A 25,997-nucleotide genomic window follows, 5' to 3' on the forward strand; every position below is an offset into this window, starting at 1 on the left:
TACAACACAAAATAGTTACTATTTCACATATTCCATATGTCTACTTTATATTTGCATTGTTTTTTTAACATTATTTTATTTTTCTACGACGTTACAAGGCTTAGAACCTTAGCAGCAATTTCTCCCATTTTCAGTAAAATTTCCAAAACCTATTTTTATAGGTACCAGTTCAGTTCTGAAGTGGCTTTGAGGGCCTTATATATAGAAACCCACATAAGTCACCCCATTTTAAAAGCTACTCCCCTCAAAGTATTCAATACAGCATTCAAAAAGTTGCTTAACCCTTAAGGTGTTTCACAGGAATTAAAGCAAAGTAGAGGGGAAATTTACAAATTTCTTTTTTTTGTCGGAAAATCCATTTTTTTCTGTAACACAAAAGGTTTTACCAGAGAACCGCAACTCAATATATATTACCGCAGTTTTTAGAAATATCCCACATGTGGCCCTAGTGCGCTAATGGACTGAACCACAGGCCTCAGAACCAAAGGAGCACCTAGTGGATTTTGGGGCCTACTTTTTATTAGAATATATTTTAGGCACCATGTCAGGTTTGAAGTGGTTTTGTAGTGCCAAAACAGTGGAAACACATTCAAAAAGACACCATTTGGCAAACTACACCCCTCAAGGAATTCATCAAGGGGTGTAGTGGGCATTTTAACCCCACAGGTTTTTTGCTGAATTTTGTGGAATTAGTCCGTAAAAATGAAAATCTAAATTTTTTTCAATAAAACCTAGAAATTATAAATTTTTACAAGGAATAAAGAAGAAAAAGCACCCCAAGATTTGTAAAGCAATTTCTCCTGATTACGGTAATTTCCCATATGTGGTAATAAACGGCTGTTTGGACGCACAGCAGGGCTCAGAAGTGAAGGAGCGCTATTTGGCTTTTGTAGTTCAAGTTTACTCAATTGGTTTTCGGGTGTCCTGTTGTATTTGCAAAGCCCCTGAGGGACCAAAACAGCGGCCAACCCCCAGAAGTGACCCTATTTGGGAAACTACAGCCCTAAAAATAATTTGTCTACAGGTATAGTGGGCATTTTGATCCCATAGGTTTTTTGCGGAATTTAGTGGAATTAGGCCATCAAAACTTCTATTGTTTTTTATTCTTTTTACGGCATTCACCGTGCGCTATAAATGACATATTTAATTTATTCTGTGGGTTGATGCGATTACAGAGATACCATATGTATATAGGTATTTTATGTTTTATGGTGTTTGCACGATAAAATCACGGTTTTAAAAAAATTGTTTAGTTCTTGTGTCGCCATATTCTAAGTGCCACAACTTTTTTATTTTTCTATCAGGAAAGCAGCGTGAGGGCTTGTTGTTTGCAGAACAAACTGTAGTTTCTATTGGTACAATTTTTGGGTACATGCGACTTTTTGATCCCTATTTATGAAAATTATTTGGGAGCTGAAATTACTAAAAATAGCGATTCCGGTATAGTTTTTTAATAATTTTTTTTATGGTGGTCACCGTGCGGGATAAATTACATTATATGTTTATAGTTCAGGCCGTTACGGACGCAGCGATACCAATTATGCATATTTTCTTTATTTTTTTCTAATAATAAAGGACTTTATAAGGGGAAAAAGGAAATGTTAAAATTTTATTATTTTGACATTTTACTTTTGTAAATTTTTTGTAACTTTTTTTACTTCTTTTTTTAGTCTTTCTAGGGACTTGAAGATCCAATTGTTGGATCTTTGTTATAATACCCTGCAATTCTTATGTATTGCAGGGTACTATACCTGTCAGTTTCACACTGACAGGAGGCATATTAGGTCCTGCCTCTGGCAGGACGTAATCGCCTTCAATAGATGGCGGACCCGAAGCCATATCAATCGCCCCCCCCCCCCCGCAACAATCGGCCCCCCGCAATCGCTTAGCGGGGTGCCGATGTTGCTATAATAACTTAAATGCGGTGGTCACTATTGACTGCCGCAATTAAGGGGTTAATCGGTTCGGATCACCGCTGTGATCCAAACCGATGTTTTCCCCCAGTACTAAGGCTGCTAGCAGCAGCCTGTACTGGGAGATGCCGGGCTGCGGAGAGCGTCTGTGTGCTCTGTTAGGAGGACACGTAGATTAACGGGCTGCAGGCACAAGGACCAGCTCTGCAGCCCGCTAAGCTACGTGGGGTGGTCGGGAAGGGGTTAACAATTTTTTGTTTACCACTTAAATCCATATGTATTCAATCAAAGTTTTTATGTCTTTAATATGAATCTACAATGTAAAACAAAAAAGAAGAAGAACCATGGAATGAAAAGGTGTGTCCGAACTTTTGACTGGTACTATGTGTGTGATTAACCCCTTAGTGACCAGCCTATTTTAGACCTTAAAAACCAAGGTATCTTTAAAGGTTTTTCTATAGTCTCATTCAAGGAGCTATAACTTTTTTATTTTTGCGTCGACATAGCTGTAAAAGGTCTTGTTTTTTGCGGGACAAGTTGTAATTTTTAATAGCACGATTTTGGGGTACGTATAATTTATTGATTAACTTTTATTAACTTTTTTTGCAATTTCGCCACACTTTTTTTGCGTCCTAAATTTACGCCGTTTACCGTGTGGTATAAATAACACAATAACTTTATTCAGCACATTGTTGTGATTGCAATGATACCAAATTTATATAGATTTTTTATGTTTTACTACGTTTACACAGTAAAAACACTTTTTTTTCAAAATGATTTGTTTTTGTGTCTCCATATTTGAAGAGCCATAACTTTTTTATTTTTTCGCCGATGCAGTTGTATGAGGGCTTTTTTTTTTGCAGGATGATTTGTAGTTTTTATTGGTACCATTTTGGAGTAGATGCGACTTTTTGATCACTTTTTATCACATTTTTTTTAAAGTCAGGATTCAAAGAAAACAGCAATTTTTGCAGTATTTTTAATTTTATTTTTTACGAGGTTCACCGTGCGGGTTAAATGATGTGATAACTTTATAATTGGGGTCATTACGGACGCGGTGATACCAAATATGTGTCATTTTTTTTGCTTTATTTAGTTTTTTTTAAATAATAAAGCAGTTTGTAAGGGGAAAAAGTGGGGTTTGTTTTTTTTTTCACTTAGTTTTTTTAAAAACTTTTTAGTAAACTTTTTTTCACTATGCGATAGTCGCATTTATAATACACTGCAATACTTCTGTATTGCAGTATATTATGCCTGTCCGTGTAAAACGGACAGGTATCTGCTAGGCCATGCTGGTGGGATTAGAGGGAGCTCACTCCCTCTCTCCAAAACAGCTCAGATGCGGCACTCGCTATTGAGCGCCACATCTGAGGGGTTAAACGGGTGAGATCGATACTGATATAGATCTCACCCGTTAGAGATACCCCCAGCCCTCAGCTCCCTGCTCTGTTTATTTATTCCGATGCAGCGCCGTAAAAGGGCCTATGCATCGGAATAAAGCCCGTTAGTGGGCGCCGTAAAAAGACTATGGGCCTGTCACTAACAGGTTAAGGAAGATAATCGCCAGCCTTTTGCCTGCCTGCCCCTGTGCAGAGCAAAAGGGAAGATGCATGACGCTCTGTTCACAGCTGCATTCCGGGTTCTGTTGTTTTGATCATTGGAGCCCATTGATTTTAAAGGGGTTTTCCACTACCGCACAACTGATTACCCTAGTGTCGGACCCCCACGATCATATACTGATGACCTATCCGGTCATAGTGGTAAACCCCTTTAATGGGTTCCATCGGGTCTCCGCCATGTTTTCCATAATTTTGCCGGACTTTAAGCGTTCTATGGTGGTTATCGAGGAGGGAGAAGTTTAAGGCAGCAATTTGTATCACTGTCTTTTATATGGAGCTCATCTTTCCCATGCTCACACAGCGAATGATTGTTTCGTTTGATCTGTGTGGTTTAGTCTCTTGTACTGACTCAATATTTTGTACATTATGATTAGACTTATGACTTTGTATTGTATTTATATTTCTTGTTTTCTACGTTTCTTTAGGTTATGCACCAGTTACGGGTATGTGTCACCCGGTACGGAGTTGTACATTAAATCACGAAGATGGATTCTCTTCAGCCTTTGTAGTAGCTCATGAAACTGGTCATGTGTAAGTAAAATCTAATAACATTTATTTGTAAAATTGTATCAATTAATATAAATATGTTAACAATTTTGCTGAATTTCAAGTTATGATATTGGTATTTTACGATCTGAAAAAATTTAAATGTTAATTATTTCTATTATACATTTTTTTAATGTTCATGAGGCAGTTGAACAAATGACATCTGTTCAATTACAGATAATACTGTTTTCAGGAGTAAAAATTTTACACTCTAAGGCCCCATGCACACAAACGTAAAAACGCCCGTAATTACGGGCCATAATTACGGCCTGTAGTTACGGTCCTAAAGACTTCTATTGGCCATGGGTACCTTCCCGTTTGTTTACGGGAAGGTGCCCGGGCTGTTGAAAAAAAAAGGAACATGTTCTATTTCAGGCCGTACTTGCGGCACGGGCAGGCCCATAGAAGTCTAGCCTTTGAAAAGGTATTTGCAATAGAAAGGGCACACAGAGTCCAGTTAAAAGCAAAGCCCGCTGGATCATCACCCAGACCCGTTTTGCTAAAGGTTCTGAACTCCATGGACAGAGACTTTCTTTTGCACAAAGCAAGCCATAGGGAGGATTTGTTCATAACATATATGTGAATGGTAACAACCCGATCCTGCGTGTCAGAAACATGCAGGACCCGCTGTCACTGAACCAGTCAGTGCCGCTGACCTGACGGATACAGGTTTCAGAGCTAGATACAGATGCTCTGTATACAGAATACAAAGCAGCTTTATCTCAAGAAGTTAAAATCATTTTTAATAAAAAGTATTAAGAAGGGAAAGTTGCACTAAACACACTGATAGACATTTGTATTATAACCCCCCCCCCCCAAAAAAAAAAAAAACAAACAATGATTTCAAAGGTGTACATAGCCATTATAGCCTTAAGTTCTAGTGAATGCACTGAATAGTTTTTTAACAAAATGGTTTAGTCAAGCTTTACATAAAATCCTATACAGTCTTTTCACTCTGTTCATTGTGGCAAAAATTATTATAATGGCATAGTTCTAAGAGACCTAGGTAAGGAGCAGCTGTTAATAGTATTTTCAAGGTTATCATTAGACAGATTAGTTACAACAAAATTATATACTATAGGTTGCCTACCAAGGACAGACAGCCTCACAAAATTTTAATAATCTTTCAAAGGATGGCTTGTAAAAACTTGATTTCCATGTGATGTCAGCAACAAGATGCATCTGCACTCAAAGAACATCATTTCATGCTTGGAATCCGCTAGGGATCATCTAATGTAAGGCGTCATGCACACGACCGTGGTTTTGTGGTCTCAATTTACCCGCGTCTCCGTGGCTGCATTGCGGTCTCATTCATTTCAATGGCACCATACACGCGACAGTGATTTTTACTGATCCTGGCTGGGCCACAAATCCGTACTGCAAAAGCTCAGGACATGTCATTATACGGTCCGCAATTGCGGTCCAGACTCGCCTATAAAAGTCTATGGGACCTTATAAATTGCCAATGACCTACGGCTTGTCGTTTGTGTGTAGCCGTAATTGCGGAAAGTTACCTATCAACACTAGGGTGTTTTCCAGAAGTCTAGACACTTGTCTGAACAAACAACTTTTTTACCTCATTATGGTGCGGACTTCAGAAAAGAAGAATGTCTCTCTCTTTAGTGCAGATTGAGACACTTATCACCCTGGTGCATGACCGCCCATGCATTTGGGATAAAAAGCAGGGTGGTTACCAGGATCACAATCTGAAAGACCGTTCATGTGAAGAAATAGCAGAGGACTTCCATGCAGAGGAATGGGAGAAGGCGACATGGTCACAGCGAAAAAGACTCTGTAAGTATCAAGCACTACCTATAGGCCAAGGTTTGCATGAAGGTTGTTTATTAATGACATTATAATGATTTTTATTTTATAGTGGATGACATCAAAACCCAGTGGAATACATGCCGGGACCAGTTCCGTCAGACAAGGGGAAGAGTGGGAACGGTCACAAGGCCAAACGGCCATATCTATACACAGAGCAGCTTCAATTCTTGACTGTTGTCAGAGGCGTAGCTAAAGGCTCATGGGCCCTGGTGCAAGAATTCAGCTTGGACCCCCCTTTCCCCTCCCCAACACCACCAGAACCCTGTGCACGCCTATGCCCAGCTGCCTTGCCCGACAGACTGTATAATGGCCCCCATAGCTGCCACCCACACAGTATAATGCCCCCCATAGCTACCCCCACACAGTATAATGCCCCCATAGCTGACCCCACAGTATAATGCTTCCCATATCTGCTGCCACAGTATATTGCCAACCATAGCTGCCCCATAAAGTATAATGCAATCCATACAATATAATGCCCCCATACAATATAATGCCCCCATAGCTGCCACATACAGTATAATGCCCATACAGTATAATGTCCCCCATAGCCTCCCCATACAGTATAATGCCCCCGTAGCTGCCCCATACAGTATAATGCCTCCCATACAGTATAATGCCCCCCATAGCCGTCCCATACAGTATAATGCCCCCCATAGCTACCCCATACAGTATAATGCCCCCCATACAGTATAATTCCCTCCATAGCTGCCATATACAGTATAATGCTTGATGCAGTATAATGACCCCCATAGCCGCCCGATACAGTATAATGCCCCCATAGCTGTCCCATACAGTATAATGCCCTCATACAGTATAATGCCCCCTCAGCAGCTACCATATGAGCCCCCCTCCCATACCCAGTATAATGCCCCCATATGTATGTACCTAATAGAAAATTAATAACATAATTACTTGCCTATCCCCGTTCCCACGATGGGTGGAGGAGATCTCCACCTCTGCACTGTGCTGTTAGTGACTCGGTGCAGACAGGCGCAATGACGTCACTACATCGTGCCTGCCTGCGCCGAGCCGCTCGCAGGTTTGTGAATACTGGAGCGAGGCTCCAGCGTTGAACTGAATTTTATCTGTGTCCTGAGGACACAAATACAGCTGGAAGCGTGACCAGCGCTTTATGGCCTAGGCTTAGATGCCCGGTCGCAACTGCGACCGTTGCGACCCCTATAGCTATGCCTGACTGTTGTAATGGAGGTTGGCTCATAAGTATACATTTAATATAATTGGTTAGTGATGCATTGATGTAGGCCAGGGAATTGTCTGTTAACTTTCACACTTCCATGTGTCTACTTCTGCAATGTGGATTGTATGTAATATGTATACACTTTTGGAATTTAATTAATGTAATTATTTTATTATGTAGAACACGGGACATTCTTGTACACAGAGGTGGACTCTGATGAGGCTCAGTTTGGAAGCTGTGCATTTGGAGCCCCAAATGATGACAACCACTGGCTCCACACCGACCAGCCTGCCAGAGTCTGCATCAAACACCAGCCCTGCTGTAGTACTGACAGGAGAAGAGAACACACCACCGTCCAGAGCACCTGTGCGTCACAGGGTGCATAATATGGCACCCACACACACCCCTCTGGATACTCGCACCCAGATAGACCAAGAGGTGTTGGAACATCTACATAGCCGGACCCCTGTGAGCCAGGTGGACATCTTCTGCCACAGCTTGGCTCATCTTCTGAAGAGGCTCCCACCGGAGAGGCAGATTAGATGCCAGAGCATGCTCTTGGGGGTGGTAGAGGTGTTCACCTCGCCTGGTGATCCGCGTCAGCTGGTCCAGGCTGTTGAATATTTTAGAATATTTTGTGAAGAAGCACAAGCGCCAACGCTACCACCAACTAGGCCCAGCCAGCAGAGGCCATACCTGCAGGACAGCTCACAGCCCTTATTTTCTCAGGACCGAGTCATACACCACATCAGGCGCAGTATTCCCAATATCACCCCCCACAACATGGACATAGTTTGGCACGTAGTGATACCAGCGCTGCATCACCTGATACCTCTAGTAGCCATGAATTTTGTGATTTATAATCCTGTTATATAATAATTGTTGTTTTGTACAGTTTTTAATTACACTTTTGCTACATAAAGTTATTTTTGAAAATATTTTTTCTACATTTCTATAATGAAATTGATGGTGTGCGTGTATATCTTCTTTTGGGTGTGTGATGGTAATGTAATGTCTTTTGTGTAGGGGTTGTCAAGGCATGGCTAATTTTTAAAATACTAATATCCTATCCACGGTATAGGTCATCAGGATATGATAGCTGTAGATCAGTGACCCAGAACACCATACGATCATATACTGACAAAAATTTCAAGTGGATAGGTTATAAAACGCCATGTGTGGTTCATTACATAGGGGAATATGCACACACAGGTAAAATAATACACAGGTTTTATATAACTTTATTTATGATAATTCTTTTGAAAAATTTCAAATTTCACATTGTTCTTTAGTTTCACAATGGATAATGAGGTATTTGTTAGAATTTGGAATTTTTCAAAAAAAGTACTGTATGCAGATAGACTTTAAGTCTGCAACCCACATCAAGGGTCCTTATTCTCTTGCGAGCCCCTAACCTAACTATAACGACACAAAATAATCTGAACAAGAAAACTGTAAACGCAATAGTCCAAAGTCAATAGTTCTCCCGGATAGCATCCATCTGCCATGGAACAGGTGACCATCAGGTGACAGAAAATAGTCATCATAGATTTCCCGGATTACCAAACCTGACGCTCCAGGTCTTCCATACTGACTCTGTTCCAGAGGAATGGTTGATGTTGGCATGTATTGCTGCAGCTCTCCGTCCAAAACAGCATTGTGAAACCGGCAAAAGTTGTGGAGGATGACACTGGCTTGGATAACCAGTGTCACATGATCCGGACTCATCTGCATAAAGGAATGCATCACATGCAACTTGCTATTTAGAATTCCAAAGGCGTACTCCACATACCGCCTCGCACGGGTAATCCGATAGTTAAAAGTGCGCCTCCGATCATTAAAGCCACGTCGACGGAATGAACACATCACATGTGGGGATAGTCCAAAGCCTTCATCAGCCAAAATGACAAATGGTGCTGTAGGTTGAGAAGATCCCGGCAGATTTATTGGTTCAGGAAGGGCAAGCTGGATGGTTGGAAGCTGTTCAGTCATTCTGGAAACCCAAAAGATGCCCACATCAGCAGAGCTCCCATAGGCTGCTATATCCACAATTATAAACCGGTAGTCAGTTTCAGCCAAGGCCAACAGCACCACTGAGAAATACTGCTTGTAATTGAAGTATAGGGACACTGAGTGAGGCGGTTTCTTCACACGAATGTGTATCCATTCCAGCATGTCAACACAGTTGGGAAACGATGCTTGATGTTAGAAGGCCACAGCGATCCGAAGCCAGTATTCTGCCTTATGCTGTGGCATCACTGCCATTCTCAGTCTCTGGCAGATCACTTCGCAGGTCATTTGGATGATCAGCGAAATGGTGGAGGAGCCCAGCAGAAACTCGAAATGCAGCAATGCAAACCAGTTCCCGGTTGCCAAGAATCTCTGAAAAAATAAATACATTTGGAAGCGGTACCAGGGCAAAATGGCAACAATAAGCCAAGGCGACAAGTACCCGTATACTATCTGTGCTAGGGAGACATCAAGAAATCGGCAAAGGACTTTAGGCCCATTTAGTTGATTAATGTGGATGTGAAACTCTTTGCAAAATTGATTGCCTCTCTCCCTTATTGCCTGACTTGGTCATGGATGACCAGGTGGGTTTTGTACGTGGTATGGAAGCCCGGGATAATACTAACAAGACCTTTCTTTTAACATCATATTGTCAGACATGCAATATACCGTTGTATTTACTTTCTGTTGATGCCGAAAAGGCTTTTGATAGGGTGCACTGTGTGTTTCTCCATAGTGTCTTGACTCAGGTTGGACTTGGCTCTAACATGGTGGATAAGATTATGGCACTATATCACAGGCCTACAGCTCGAGTTCGAGTTAATGGTCTCTTGTCTGCCTCTCTGCCTGTTACTAATGGTACGAGACAGGGGTGTCCACTCTCGCCTCTGTTGTATGTTTTGGTCATGGAACACCTGTCTGTGGCACTGCGGAATAACCCTAGCATTAATGGCATTTGTGTTGGTGTACGGCATCACTAGTTAGCACTCTATGCTGATGATCTCGTGTACATCACGGATCCTGTGATTTCCTTGCCATCTTTGACTAGGGAGTTGGAGCGATTTGGTCATTTGAGTAATTTTAAAGTCAATTACTCTAAATCGGAGGTGTTGAATATCTCTCTGGCTACTCCTCTTGCTGCTCATCTCGCTTAGGTCTTCCCGTTTAAGTGGCAGTCCACGTCTTTAACCCCTTAACGCTCCATGACCTACTATTAGGTCATGCTAACTGTAGCGTTCGCGCTCAGAGACCTAATAGTAGGTCATGGAGTAAACACGGCGCCGTTCGCGCGGGGCGCGTTCATGAGCTGTGATAGCTGCTGTTTCCGACAGCAGACTATCACTGCTCAATGTGCCGGGACCGATCGCGGAGCTCCCCCGCCGATTAACCCCTCAGAAGCCGCGTTCAATAGCGATCGCGGCTTCTTAGGGGTTAATCCGCCATCGCCGGCCTGCTACACGATAGCGGCCGGCGATGGTGACTATGGCAACCGGACACCAAACAATGGCGTCTGGCTATGCCATAGACGGAAGCCTAGTGGGTCCTGACAACGTCAGGACCCACTATGCTTGCTGTCAGTGAGTAGCTGACAGCTCTAATACACTGCACTACGCATGTAGTGCAGTGTATTAGAATAGCGATCAGGGCCTCCTGCCCTCAAGTCCCCTAGTGGGACAAAGTAATAAAGTAAAAAAAAAGTTAAAAAAAGATGTGTAAAAATAAGAAAATAAAAGTTTTAAAAGTAATAAAAGTAAAAGTCCCACTTTTTCCCTTATCAGTCATTTATTATTAATAAAAATATATAAACAAACAAATAAACTATACATAATTGGTATCGCCGCGTCCGTAACGGCCTGAACTACAAAATTATTTTGTTATTTATCCCGCACGGTGAACGCCGTAAAAAAAAATATTAATAAACCGTACCACAATCACAATTGTTTGTTCACTTCACCTCCCAAAAAATTGAATAAAAAGAGATCAAAAAGTCGCATGTACCGAAAAATGGTACTGATGGAAACTACAGTTCGTTACACAAAAAATAAGTCCTCGCACGGCTTTGTTGATTGAAAAATAAAAACGTTATGGCTCTTAGAATAAGGCAACACAAAAAGTGAATCATTGTTTACAAAACGTATTTTATTGTGCAAACGCCATAAGACATAAAAAAAAACTATAAACATCTGGTATCGACGTGATCGTATCGCCCCGCAGAATAAAGTGAATATATCATTTATAGCGCACGGTGAACGCTGTAAAAAAAAAAGTATACAAAAACAATAGTAGAATTGCTGTTTATTAGTCACCACGCCACCTAAAAATGGAATAAAAACTGATCAAAAAGCCGCATGCACCCCAAGAAAACTACAATGGATTCCTCAAGGGGTCTAGTTTCCAAATTGGGGTCACTTTTGGGGGGTTTCCAATGTTTTGGCACCACAAGACCTCTTCAAACCGGACATGGTGCCTAATAAAAAAGAGGGCTCAAAATCCGCTAGGTGCTCCTTTGCTTCGGAGGCCGGTGCTTCAGTCCATTACCGCCCGAGGGCCACATGTGGGATATTTCTCAAAACTGCAGAATCTGGGCAATACGTATTAAGTTGGGTTTCACTGATAAATCCTTTTGTGTTATAAAAAAAATGGTATAAAAAGAGTACATTTCACCTCTACTTTGCTCTAAATTTCTGTGAAACACCTAAAGGGTTCATAAACTTTCTAAATGCTGTTGTGAATACTTTGAGGGGTCTAGTTTCTAAAATGGGGTGTTTGATAGGGGCCCCTCAAAGCAACTTCAGAAATGAACTGGAACCTAAAAAAATAAATAAATGAGGCAATACTTCGCTTCTTACATTATACTGATAATGAGCCGTGCCCACCCCGAGATTACCCCAGTTTTGACCATTTGTATAAACGGAGACCCCTATTAGACCGTTTCAGTGCCCGGTTTTCCCAAGCATACACCCCCGAGAAGTGTTTTTCTATTGATGAGTCCCTGGTACATTTTAAAGGGAGGGTTCAATTCCGCCAGTACCTGCCAGGTAAGAGGGCAAGGTATGGCGTGAAGATGTATAAGCTGTGCGAGAGTGCATCAGGGTATACCTACAGATTTAGGATATATGAAGGAAAGGCCACCCCCAAACCAGACTGCATCCTGGACTACAATAGGTACATGGGAGGGATGGACTTGTCAAATCAAGTCCTGAAGCCCTACAGCGCCATGCGGTGTGGTATAAGAAGCTGGCCGGGCACATCATACAGATGGCTTTGTACAATGCGTACGTGCTACGTCGATGTGCAGGCCAGAGGGGAACTTTCCTGGAATTTCAAGATCTAATCTTTAGGGACCAGGAAGGGGGGGTACCCAGTACTTCTGGAAGCGAGGCCACACGCATCGTACCAGGGCAACACTTTCCAGGAGAAGTTCCCCAAACCGGTGGAAAGGGAAAGAGTCAAAAGAGGTGCAGAGTCTGCTATAAGAGGGGGATAAGGAAGAACACAATATACCAATGTGACACGTGTCCCGAAAAACCAGGGCTCTGTATAAAAGATTGTTTTAAAATGTATCATACATCCCTTGATTTTTAATTTACCCTGATGCACTCCGCACAGCTTACCCCCCTCATCTTTCCCTTCTGAGCCCTGCCGTATGCACAGGCAGCTGATAACAGCCACATGTAGGGTATTGCCGTACCCAGGAGAACCCACATTACAATTTAAGGGGTGTATATCTCCGGTGGCGCATGCTGGGCACACTATATTGGACACTGAAATGGCATATATATATATTAAATTGCAAATCTCACACTGCACCATCTGCTGCACATTATCTTTTACACAGTACCTGTGGGGTCAAAATGCTCACTACACCTCTAGATGAATGTCTTAAGGGGTGTAGTTTTTAAAATGGGGTCACTTCTCGGGGGTTTCAACTGTACTGGTACCTCAGGGGCTACTGCATACATGACTTAGCACCAGAAAAGCTCCAGTATTCCAAATGGTGGTCCTTTTCTTCTGAGCCCTCCCATGGGCCCAAACGGCAGTTTATCACCACAAATGGGGTATTGCCGCACTAAGGACAAATTGGGCAACAAAATGGGGTATGTTGTTCCCTGTGAAAATAAGAAAATGTGATCAAAAATGACATCTTATTGGAAAAAATATCATTTTTTTCATTTCACAGCCCAATTCAAATAGGTGCTGTGAAAAAACTGTGCCGTCAAAATGATAACAAAAACCATAAATGAATTCCTTGAGGGGTGTAATTTCCAAAATGGGGTCACTTCTGGTGGGTTTCCATTGTTTTGATACCTCAACACCTCTTCAAACCTGGCATGCTGCCTAAAATATATTCTAATAAAAAAGAGGCCTCAAAATGCACTAGGTGCTTCTTTGCTTCTAGGGCTTGTGTTTTAGTCCACGAGCGCACTAGAGGCACATGTGGGACATTTCTAAAAACTGCAGAATCAGGACAATACATATTTAGTAGTATTTCTCTGGTAAAACCTTCTCTGTTACTAAAAAAAAATTGAATAAAATTGAAATTCAGCAGAAAAAATGAAATTTGCAAATTTCATTTCCACTTTGCTTTAATTCCTGTGAAATGCCTGAAGGGTTAAAAAACTTTCTATATGCTGTTTTGAATACTTTGAGGGGTCTAGTTTTTAAAATGGGGTGTTTTATGGGGGTTTCTAATACATAGGCCCCTCAAATCCACTTCAGAACTGAACTGGCACCTTCAAAAAAAGGCTTTTGAAATTTTCTTAAGAATATGAGAAATTGCTGTTTATGTTCTAAGCCTTGTAACGTCCAAGAAAAATAAAATATTGTTCAAAAAACTATGCCAATCTAAAGTAGACATATGGGAAGTGTGAACTAGTAACTATTTTGGGTGGTATAACCGTCTGTTTTTCAAGCAGATGCATTTAAATTCTGAAAAATGCTATTTTTTGTAAATTTTCTCTAAATTTTGCAATTTTTCACAAATAAAGACTGAATATATCGACCAAATTTTACCACGAACATGAAGCCCAAAGTGTCACGAGAAAACAATCTCAGAATCGCTTAGATAGGTTTAAGCATTCCGACGTTATTACCACATAAAGTGAAATATGTCAGATTTGAAAAATGGGCTCTGAGCCTTAAGGCCCAAACTAGGCTGCGTCCTTAAGGGGTTAAAATACCTGGAAATACATATCCCCACTCATTTGTCTGATCTGTTTATCCTTTATTACACACCTGTCCTACAGCGTACCTTGCGAGAGTTAGAGGCATATGGGAGTGGGCGCATGTCGTGGTTTGGGCATATTAACGCTGTTAAAATGGATATATTGCCATCATTTTCGTACATATTTCAGACTGTCCATATTGTGGTGCCTGCTGTCTTCTTCAGAACTTTACATAGGACCATAACCAAATTTGTGTGGGCTCCTCTAAGCCTCGCATTAGATTTTCTGTCCTCAGCCGGCCTAAATTGGAGGGCGGGGTGAGTTTGCCAGACTTTAAACGTTTAAACGTTACCATCAAGCTGCGATCCTCATAAGAGTGATGGACTGGTTCTGCTCAAATGCGGGTAAGCAATGGGTGCGCATTGAGAAAGGTATTGCATTGTCCTCTTTGCCTTGGTTGACTAGTTCACAGCGACCAACGTCTTCTCTGCCTTTCCTCACATGTCAGTTTCTTGTTGTTTGGGAACGGATCATTGGTGCTCTGGACCTTGCTCACCGTCCGGGTCCTTTGACTCCTCTTTTTGATAACCCTTCCTTCCCTCCGGCGGTGGGTGTGGACACATTCCTCTGTTGGGGGAAGCAGGACGGGGGATACTTGGCTCAGGCCCACACACCTGATGGTGCAATTTTGTCACTTGCTGCTGTCTCTGAGGCCTGCCCGGGGAGACACTCAATTTAGTGGTCCTATTTTCAATTACAGTCATATCTCTCTCCAAGGGGGATAGTCTTGCGTTACTTCAGGATAAGACTCCTTTGGAATATTATCTGTCCTTGTCTTCTTTTCCTTCTCATATGCTGTCCTATCCACATGGGATCCTCCGACCTGGTTATTCTTATTCTCAGTTGGCGTTCACCACAGCTTGGGATGAGGAAATGGGGGTTCAACACTCTGAGGAGGATTGGGGGACTTTTTTCCTCTTGGCCCATAAATTGCCGACTTCCTGTTTTGCTCAGGAGAAAAATTATAAAATTCCTACAAGATGGTACCGTTGTCCTTCCTTTTTACATAGGATATTTCCTGATGTATCTGCAGATTGTTGGAGGTGTGCGGAGGCTCCTGGAACTATGTGGCACATTTGGTGGGATTGCCCTAAGCTCCGTCCCTTTTGGGGAAAATTTTTTGATCTTGGAAACAAGCTTTTTGACACTGATGTTCCTGCTACTCCTTCTATTGGATTGCTTTCCATGGTTCCTGGATCATTCCCACACCTCGAAAGGGGCGTCTTTAGGCATTTTCTGACTGCAGCTAGAACTGTAATCCCACGTCATTGGAAGTCTATTAATGTGCCTTCTTTGCAGGAATGGGTAACTGAAATGAACGGGATTATGAGAATGGAGGAGTTGATGTCTGCTGATCGGGGTAAATCCGAAATATTTGTTCAAACTTGGTCAGTGTGGTCAGTGTTTCGGGGCGGTGCTGATTTGCCTCTCTGGTTGGATGGCATCTTTTGAATATTTGTTCAAACTTGGTCAGTGTTTCGGGGCAGTGCTGATTTGCCTCTCTGGTTGGATGGCCTCTTTTGACGCTCATATCGCCAATTATATGCCGCTTTTGTCTCTTTGTGTTTCCCTTTGTTGTCTTGTCTTTGTGTAACTTTGTATGGAATTTAATACTTTAAATGTCATTGCCATTCGTTTTTGGGACTGGTTTCCCTACATATTGTGCTACTTTTGATTATGGTTATTGTGCAGCTACTTGCCATTGGCTATTCTTATTTTCTTTCTTTTTGATGTCTGGGAGGCTACCTCCTAAAATTATTCTTATGTCTCTGTAAAAGTTTTTATACAGTTTGATTTTATTGCACTGCGTGCAATATTTGAGATATTGTGAGATGTTTTAAATGCTCTGTTTTATATTCTAATAAAAATTTTCGATAAAGAAAAAAAAAAGAAATGGGCAAAGGGGACAACAAGACTACTATCTGTTCCAGGGAGACTTGGAGAAATGGTCAAAGGGCACATTGTGTTCTTACCTGAGGGTGACAATGAGCCGTTCCTCTGGAGAGATGCACCGTCGCATTGTGGTGTCCTGGTGGGTGAGTCCAGGACGCAGGTCCACCAGCAGACGATCAAAGGTAGCCATGGACAGATGACCGTAGCTGTGAAACTTGTCCAGGTGCTGCCGCAGGTCAGAGTACAGGGTGTGGAAATGACCCTTCCTTGTCTTTTGGGAGACAATGCGGTGAACCCAATACCTCCTCCTCCTTCTCTTCGGTCATCCAGCAGTTGTGCTTGCTGTCCAAATAGCCTAGAGAGGTGCCGGTCCAGGAGAACATCATTCACAGGAAAGCTGGACATCTTTGCAGTCGAGGAATTGCCCGAAAACACAGCTAGATCAGCAGAGCAATCAGACAGAGCTCTCAACAAGGCAAAAATGCCACTAAAATGGCGCCAGATCGATCATGTGCCATATCAGGGGGTTGGGACTTCTAGCATGTGACCACCTCAGGGGGTTGGGAAAACTAGATTCATCATTTTCTACCTTCTGGAAATATTGCAGAAACGTGATTACTGATGACACTACATTTGGCCTTGGAAGGTTTTCCACGGGCACATACCCCACAAATACTGACAACGGATCCATGCTTTTGCGGCCCACAAAACTAATATGGTAGTGTGCAGGAGCCCTTAGAACAAGGCATTTGGAGAAAATGTGTATTACATAGTTGTATGAAAATGCAAAAGTAATGATGGTATGGGAAGTAACTGGGGATAAGCTAGTATAATGCTTCCAGTGTGGGTTGCGATTATTGCTGAAGGTTTATTTAAAACCAAAATAAATAGGCAAGATCGTTGTTTTCACCCAAAAACATAAGTATTGCCCTAAATTTAGTATAAAAAGGAAAAAAATTAATCCATTCATGTGATACCGTGCAACAAGTGACAACACAAAAAGAGAGTGTGCACACTCACAGTAATGTACAGTAGATGAAGATATATAAACACTTGTATTTCTTGTAGCAGCAATGATCTGACAGACAGTTAAAAACAATTAAAAGCCTATTTATGCATAGGAGTCACAAATAATATTGTGACCCTACTGGAACGTCCGCTCTTTATAACAACCAGACCAAAAAATCATAATTACAAATAACTAGATAGTCAATCACTCCAGTCGCCTGGGATCATAGAATGATAGTATAGGGCATTGGATTGACATGGATCAAAATAAAAAGTGCAAAGTGGCCAAAAGAATTCACCGTAAAAAAAAGTATACGAAAAAAAAAAATGTTTTTGCATCAGTGTGTCTCTAAAATTTCATCCATTTCCAGGCCGTCTGGATGAATTTAATTTGTATGTTTTTTTTTGGTACCAATCCCCTGAAAAAAACCACAATGCCCATTTAGATAGTGCCATCATGCCCCTGTAGATAGTGCCACAGTGCTCCTGTAGATAGTGCCACAGTGCCCCTGTAGATAGTGCCACAGTGCCCACAGTAGATAATGCCCACAGTTAGTGCCACAGTACCCACAGTTAGTGCCACAGTGCCCACAGTTGATAGTGCTACTGTGCCCACCGTAGATAGTGCCACAGTGCCCACTGTAGATAGCACCCACGTAGCTAGCGTCCATATATGGAAAGTGATGTCAGGGGCTCCCCCAGTTGCGAAATCCACGGCCAGATCGTCGGTAATGCTGAAAGCAATGCTGTAAGCCCCTAATGTCACTGTGCATATATGGACAATGATGTCAGGGGCTCCTCCAGGAGCGGAATGCCCGGCAAAACAGGATTCTGGCATCTTAAAGTACCTGATGTCATTGCCCATATATGGACATTGATGTCAGGGGATTCCTCTAGAAGCGGAATCCCCGGCCAGAGCGTTGTCTTCTCTGGCCGGAGATTCTGTCATTACAAAGCATTTATGGACAGTGACGTCAAAGGCTTTTCCAAGACCGGTGTCCCCGGCCAGAGCGCATACAATGCTCTAGCTATATAGTTATACTTATAGTTATATACAGGGTGGGCCATTTATATGGATACACCTAAATAAAATGGGAATGGTTGGTGATATTAACTTCCTGTTTGTGGCACATTAGTATATGGGAGGGGGGAAACTTTTCAAGCTGGTTGTTGACCATGGCGGCCATTTTGAAGTCGGACATTTTGTATCCAACTTTAGTTTTTTCAATGGGAAGAGGGTCATGTGACACATCAAACTTATCGAGAATTTCACAAGAAAAACAATGGTGTGCTTGGTTTTAACGTTACTTTATTCTTTCATGAGTTATTTACAAGTTTCTGACCACTTATAAAATGTGTTCAAAGTGCTGCCCATTGTGTTGGATTGTCAATGCAACCCTCTTCTCCCACTCTTCACACACTGATAGCAACACCGCAGAAGAAATGCCTCCCGATCTGACCCCCTTAGACTTTTATCTTTGGGGTCATCTGAAGGCAATTGTCTATGCTGTGAAGATACGAGATGTGCAGCAACTGAAACTACGGATACTGGAAGCCTGTGCTAGCATTTCTTCTTCGGTGTTGCTATCAGTGTGTGAAGAGTGGGAGAAGAGGGTTGCATTGACAATCCAACACAATGGGCAGCACTTTGAACACATTTTATAAGTGGTCAGAAACGTGTAAATAACTCATGAAAGAATAAAGTAACATTAAAACCAAGCACACCATTGTTTTTCTTGTGAATTTCTCGATAAGTTTGATGTGTCACATGACCCTCTTCCCATTGAAAAATCTAAAGTTGGATACAAAATGGCCAACTTCAAAATGGCCACCATGGTCAACACCCAGCTTGAAAAGTTTCCCCCCTCCCATATACTAATATGCCACAAACAGGAAGTTAATATCACCAACCATTCCCATTTTATTTAGGTGTATCCATATAAATGGCCCACCCTGTAGATGGGTTCAGTGGTATAATGCTCCTTGGGTTTTATTATAGTGTGAATGAATAAAGCCCAAGGAACAGTATACCACTGAACCCATCTATAGAACGATACGTTTTTATCATTTTACACCCTTTATTTAACATGATTGTAATATACCAATCTTCTGTCTTGAAGTATTTTTTATATAATCTTCTGGTTCGTGATGTATTTTATATTATTGTTTTGCAAAGGGGGATTTTACTCGTTTTTACTTCAGTATTGTAGCGATTTTCATGTGCTTCTTAATTTCAGTCAATAACGCATCGTAAAAACTGCATTCGTTTTATCAAGAATCACTGCGATTCTGCGATGTGGTTTTTGACCGTGCGGCAATAACAGGAGAAGCACATGGTTTCAACCGCATTGAAAAACACACCAAATCGCGGTTAAAACACATGCTTGGATATAGTTTTTAATGCAGTTTTAACCACATCTCAACCACAACATCTGAATAGACCCTAAGTTCACATTGTGCATTTTTGTTACGTTTTTAAGAAGAAACTGCTTATACAAGCAAATCATAGGCATAATATTTAAATGATAACGAAAAATAAAGGTAAAGAACAAAAAGCAGTATAATGCTGGATTCACACACAGCATTTGCTGCAGTCTTTTTATGGGATTTTTCCGCATTTTTTCTTGCAGTTTTAAGTGCGGCCAGATGTTACATTAAAGTCTATAGTAAAATATCAAATGCACTACATACAACTTCGTTTTTGTTTGTGCCGTTTTTTTTAGAGAATTTTGTGGTAAGTGGTGATTATTTTCCAAATGCAACATGCTCTGAGTTTAGCGGTTTTTAGGTGTTTTTGCAATAGGCTTCTCTATAGGACTTCAAAAACTCCAGAGCAAAGCATGTACAAAATGACACCAAATAAAAAATGCCACTAAAAACACCTTAAAAAATGGATGTTTCATTTTAATAACGCAAGCGTTTTTTGAAGCAGTTTAAATGCCAGAATTTTTTTGTGTGTAAAGGGGGCCCAAGGCCAGGATCACACACTCTGTTTTGATGCAGTTTTTGTAGCACTTTTTGGCTCTGTTTTTTGAGCCAAAGCCAAATGACTCCAAATGGAAGGAAAAATATGAAGAAAAGACTGATGCATCGACATCGATGTAAAAACACATGCATTTTTTCAGTGTGGTTTCTGGCCTTCAAGAATTCCTTCAGGAATATTGAGGCTGATTTTGAACTGCATTGACGTATTTTTCTGTGCTTGTGCACAACTTTTTTCGCCATTGGCCATTGAAGCTAATGGAAACCAAAAAATACCCACGGAGGGATTTCACTCAATAGTGACGATACAGTATATAACATCAAAGTATTAGTACATTATATCAGTCCGTGTTTGTGACACTATGAGAAATCCGGAGTAATAACCAAGTAAGACTTGGTGCGTTGATCAAATATACAACTGGAAGAACACTACAAAGTGGAAAAATGATCAACTTCAGCACAAAATGTTGGAGTATAAAAATATATAAATTTTATTACAAATAGACATGACAGAATAAAAAGATTCACACAATGAGAAGGCGTCAGCCTATGCTAGACCAAAAAGTAAATGTAATGGGCATGTTTATGCATATTTGTAGCAGGATGCAGACACAAATGTATATCAAAGTCCAAGGGGGATCAGATAGTTGTTAGATGTGAGATAGTAGTCAAAAAGTGCAGTAATAGACAGTACAGATATAAAGCTTATAGCCACATGCTGATATTCCCTATGCACATCAATAATGGGGCTAATGGTTATATGCTGCAAAATCCAAAGGACTGAATGACATCAAACTGCCAACATGAGATAACAGAGGAGTGTAAGGAATAAGTACATACCAAAAGTCATGGTCTTGCATAGGAAGGACGCCAACACCCGATGCGCGTTTCGGCGAATGCTTTCGTCTGGGGGTGGCATCATCCTAGCGGGACCCCCTCCTATATGCTACCTGACCCATGTGTTACAGATAAAAAATCGCCGGTCACAAGCGGAAGGAGTAGACCGGCGTCAGATAGGGGGTACAAAGATGGCCGCCACCCCACTACCGGAAGCCACGTCATCAGGGAGGATGTGGGACAGCGATGTCTGACAGCGCCTCCCACATACCGCCCTGAACACAGACAGCGGACGGAAGGTGCGTAAGCCACTCCCTCCCATCAGCGCACCCGTCCACCGCTGAGTCCAGTAAGTCACATCAGAAAAAAAAGAAAGTGGGGGGAGGAGTCTGGCTGCTGAAGAGAATGCCCACTTGATCTCGTTGCTCCTGCCGCATCATCAGCTTAATGCGGCTCACAGTACTTCTAATTATCTTAATTCAAAGCAGGATAGCTCAGGTACCTTGTCGGGTGCGTGCGGTGTACAGAGCGGGGCCCGCTACTGGAAGTGTCAGTGTCTAGGAGCTGGGACTGGACTGAGTGCGCGCTGGGCCGGGTCTGACCACGAGGCGAGGAGGACGACAGCGTGAGGACATCTCTAACTATCTGAAGCTGAGATCCCAGTCAAAGCGCAGGATACCTCCGGATCAGGTCGAGTACGTCCGGTGTGCAAGAAAGGTCCTGCTGTTGAAGGAGACGGTGCGTGGGAGCTGGGACCGGATTGAGAGTGAGCTGGGCCCGGACTGACCACGAGGTGTGGGAGCTGACAGCGTGAGGTAATCAATCGTCGGACATCGGCGGCTGAAGCCCTTGCTAGCCGACTATCTCCCTCTGTGGACGTTTTAAAATACCCTTTGCCTCATTTATTGTGGCATCTTGACTGTCTTTCTTACGATCTCTTGCTGAGGCCTTGGAAGGCCAAATAAGCCATGGCCTAAATTTGTGCAGCGGCCTAGGGTGTGTATATCCTGCTCATACCGGACATAGTTGGGATTTCTTCTACTGCCTGGCTGGTGTCTGGAGACATTCCTTAAGCAGTGGTCTTTATTGGAAAGGGGGTCTGTCTAACCTACTGTATAACACTGCTGAGAGGCCTATAGTGCTTTGCATACTTACCTGCTGATATCTGGTACTTGCAGTCCACGTTGTCATGACTAAACGGAAATGCAAGGCAGCTCACAGAATATTTCGGGAATCCCGCCTTGGTGCCTGAAGAAGAATTGGCTCCGCCGGCATCCCTATTACAATCACATGTCTGTACCTGTCCTTCTCGGGGGTCCCCCCAGAAGTCTGATATGGTTCTTTCAGAAGACAGAGTCTCTCTTTGTGACTCGGAGCAAACTGGGAATGGGTACAAGAGAGGGTCTTCACTATCTCCTACAGCTTCGCCTGCAGGTAAGGGCCCAGCTCTGAAGAAAAGTTTGCAATTGTCTGCCTGTCTCTCAAGCTGTGATCAATGCTCAATGTGATCTTCATCAGTTTCCTTCTTCTACTGACCCTATTACATTGGACACCCTGAAAAATATGCTTGTTGTGCTCCAGAATGGCATTAATCACAGCGTATCTTCTTTGGTTCGGAAGCTTCAATCTAATGTTAATGCTTTAGGGGACCACACTGATCATCTCGAGTGCAAAATGGAAGATGTCACTACAGTGCACAATGAATTAGTGGATGCGCACACGGCACTAGAAAAAGAGGTTAAATGACTCAAAACCAAAGCTACAGATGCTGAGGACCGGTCCAGACGGAATAATATTAAAATCGGAGGTATTCCAGAAGATGTGGCTCCATCAGACATCCAACCATTCCTCAAACGCCTCTTTCTATCTATTGTACCCTCTTTCTCTCGGAACTGGATCTTACTATAGACCGGGCTCATAGAGTGCCCAAATCAAAAGCTGCTCCTGAAAAGGCGCCAAGAGATACGCTAGCAAGGATTCACTTCTACCATGTCAAGGAATGCATATTGTTCCAATCCAGAATGCTTAAAGTGCTGCCCTCGCCATACTCTTCTATCTCTTTGTTTCCGGATCTCTCCGCAGCTACTCTGCAGGCATGCAGAGAGTTTTTCCCGGTGACAAAGCTGTTAAGGGATCACAACATTAAGTATAAATGGGGATTTCCAATCAAGCTTTTGATTAACCGTAACGGTACCTCGACTACAGTGTCTTCGGTGGAGGAAGGATTGCGGTGGCTGCAGAAATGGGATATCGGTACTGCTGGTTCCACGGTGTTGGCTGACAAACGCAGGTCTCCGTCGCACATTACAAAGGAGTGGGACACTGTGAGATCCAATAGTAACTGAACGGTTCATTTTCCTGTAAGCTTTTAACTATATGATCCGAGTATCTGATATGACATGCTAAGTTAGCTATAAGCTAATATGGTATTATATTCATATTGAGCATTGTATGATGTGGTTTCTCTCCCAGGAAATTCGATGCTCACAGAGCATTATGTCATTAGGTTCATTTGTTTTTACTTTTTCTTTTTGTCTTTTCTTGTTCAGTTGCTTGTATTCCAGGAACGCCATGTACTATATAGTAGATCAGGGATCCCAGATAGCTGATAATGTGGATTTATGGAGTGGGTTTAGTTATAGTGCATTTGTTCAACGACTCCACATGTCTTCACAGCACATGATTCTCTACCGAGAACATAGTACTGCGTATATCCTCTATTAATGCTAGAGGACTTAACAGTCATTTTAAACGAAGTCTCTTATGGAGAGAGGCTAAGGCTCTTAATTGTGATGTGCTTTTAGTCCAAGAAACACACTTCCATTCGGACAAAACTCCCAAATTCTCTAATAAATATTTTCCTCACATGTTCACCTCCTCCTGCTCGGCTAAGCGTAAAGGGGTTATGATTGCCATTAAGTCCTCAGTTGCTTTCAATATGAAGTCCCTCATTCAGGACCCACAGGGTCGATACTTGGGGCTTGTGTGTGAGATTAATAATGTGTTATATACATTTGTTAATGTTTACTTCCCTAACAAACGTCAACAACACTATTTCCGTTCGCTGTTAACTAAAATTAGGTCATTTGCTCAAGGCCTTCTAGTCTTGGGTGGGGATTTTAATTCCATAGGTGATCCCAGTATGGATACCACTAATAAAACTAGACTCACGGTGCCGCTGTCCCAGGTTCTGCTGGAAGAGGACTTGTATGATGTGTGGAGGTGTCAGCATGGAACGGAATGGGACTATACTTTATTTTTCGCAGTCTCACCTTTCATACTCTAGAATTGATCTATTTCTGGTGGATGGTAGAGCACTTGTTCAAGCCCAATCTTCTAGTATAGGAAATATTACGTGGTCTGATCATGCCCCCGTGTCACTTTTTCTGGCGGAAAAATTTTCCTCACCCTCCCTCTCCCAATGGAAATTTAATGATTTTATTCTTCACCATCCTGAACATGCGGAGTATTTGAAAATGGAATTGTCTCACTATTTTTCCACTAATATAGACACTGTTGCCTGCCCTCATGTTTTATGGAATGCTCATAAGCCCTTTACTTATTAAGGCTTGTTCTCGGGTTAAGAGGAAGCGGGAGGCGGAGGTTGCCGCAACTACGCTTAAAATTGCTGAATTAGAGGCTAGGAATAAATCTGGCCCTTCTCCTTGTTTGGCTTCTGAATTGAAGTCTTTGCGCTTAACACTACAGACGTTATTGGCTTCACAACATGATATTTTTCTTAAACGTATGCAATTACAAACATATGTCCATGATAATAGAGCTGGAGCACTATTGGCGAAGAAATCGAAACAGACAGCATTGCGCTCCCGTATAGCCTTTTTATTAGACTCTAATGGTGATAGGATCATTGACCCTAGACAGGTTGCCGATCGGTTTAGGCAATATTATAACACTCTCTTTAACATAAAAGAGAATACCGCGACATTTCAGTCTTCCGCCTCTGATATTAATACATTTCTGGACTCGGTGTCCCTACCGCAGATCTCAGAAAGTCAGTTACTGGTGCTGTCTGAACCCTTTGCCCTGGATGAGATAGTTCAAGCTATTTCTGCTTTGAAACCCTTTAAGGCCCCTGGACCTGATGAATTCACCAATAATTATTATAAATGTTACCCATCTATATTAGCTCTACATTTACTAGCAGTTTTTAATAAAGCGGCTTCTGAGGGCTCATTTCCCGCAGAAATGTTGTCTGCCACCATTGTTACCCTCCCGAAGCCGGGGAAGGAACCTACTGACCCAGCAAATTTTCGTCCAATATCATTACTGAACTCGGATATAAAAATCTATGCGAAAATCTTGTCCAATAGAGTATATCATATAATTCCAAATTTAGTTAAGTCCGATCAGGTGGGATTTGTGTCCGGTCGGCAGGCTCCGGATGGGACAAGGAGGTTTATTGACCTTGTACAGTGGGTGGAGGCCTCTCGGACGCCTTCTCTGCTTTTGACTTTGGACGTGGAGAAGGCATTTGACAGGGTACATTAGGGGTATCTTACTCATATTTTGTCGTGCTTTGGGCTGACTGGTAACATTGGCTCCGCCATATCGGCATTGTATTCTAATCCCTCAGCTAGAGTTTTTACCTCTGGTTTCCTTTCTGACCCCCTTACTATTAGCAATGGCAAACGTCAAGGATGCCTCTTGTCTCCATTAATTTTTGCTCTGGTAATGGAGCCACTGGCGGAAGCCATTAAGACCAATTCTGAAATTAAAGGTATTAAAGTGGGCTCCTCGGTCCATAAGGTAGGCCTTTATGCGGACGACATTCTTATCTCCCTAACTGATCCTCTTACGTCATTACCTGCGTTACAAGAATCCTTAGTGGAGTTTGGAAGAGTTATTACTCGGTTAATGCTTCTAAATCCCAGATATTGAACTTGGGGGTTGATTCTCAGACTAAAGATAGGTTGAC

The 25,997-nt window shown here is 42.2% G+C and overlaps 1 protein-coding gene across 1 annotated transcript in view; it reads left to right on the top strand.

Moving 5' to 3' along the window:
• Positions 1 to 25,997, top strand: part of LOC142748945 (A disintegrin and metalloproteinase with thrombospondin motifs 2-like) — a 911,491-nt gene that overhangs the window by 414,944 nt on the left and 470,550 nt on the right. Inside the window, exon 7 of the mRNA XM_075856370.1 lies at positions 3,958 to 4,063. Coding sequence (XP_075712485.1) covers positions 3,958 to 4,063 — 106 coding nt within the window. The remainder of the gene's footprint in view (positions 1 to 3,957; positions 4,064 to 25,997) is intronic.

The sequence above is a fragment of the Rhinoderma darwinii genome, chromosome 3 (genome assembly GCF_050947455.1).
Source record: "Rhinoderma darwinii isolate aRhiDar2 chromosome 3, aRhiDar2.hap1, whole genome shotgun sequence".
Taxonomy (NCBI): domain Eukaryota; kingdom Metazoa; phylum Chordata; class Amphibia; order Anura; family Rhinodermatidae; genus Rhinoderma; species Rhinoderma darwinii.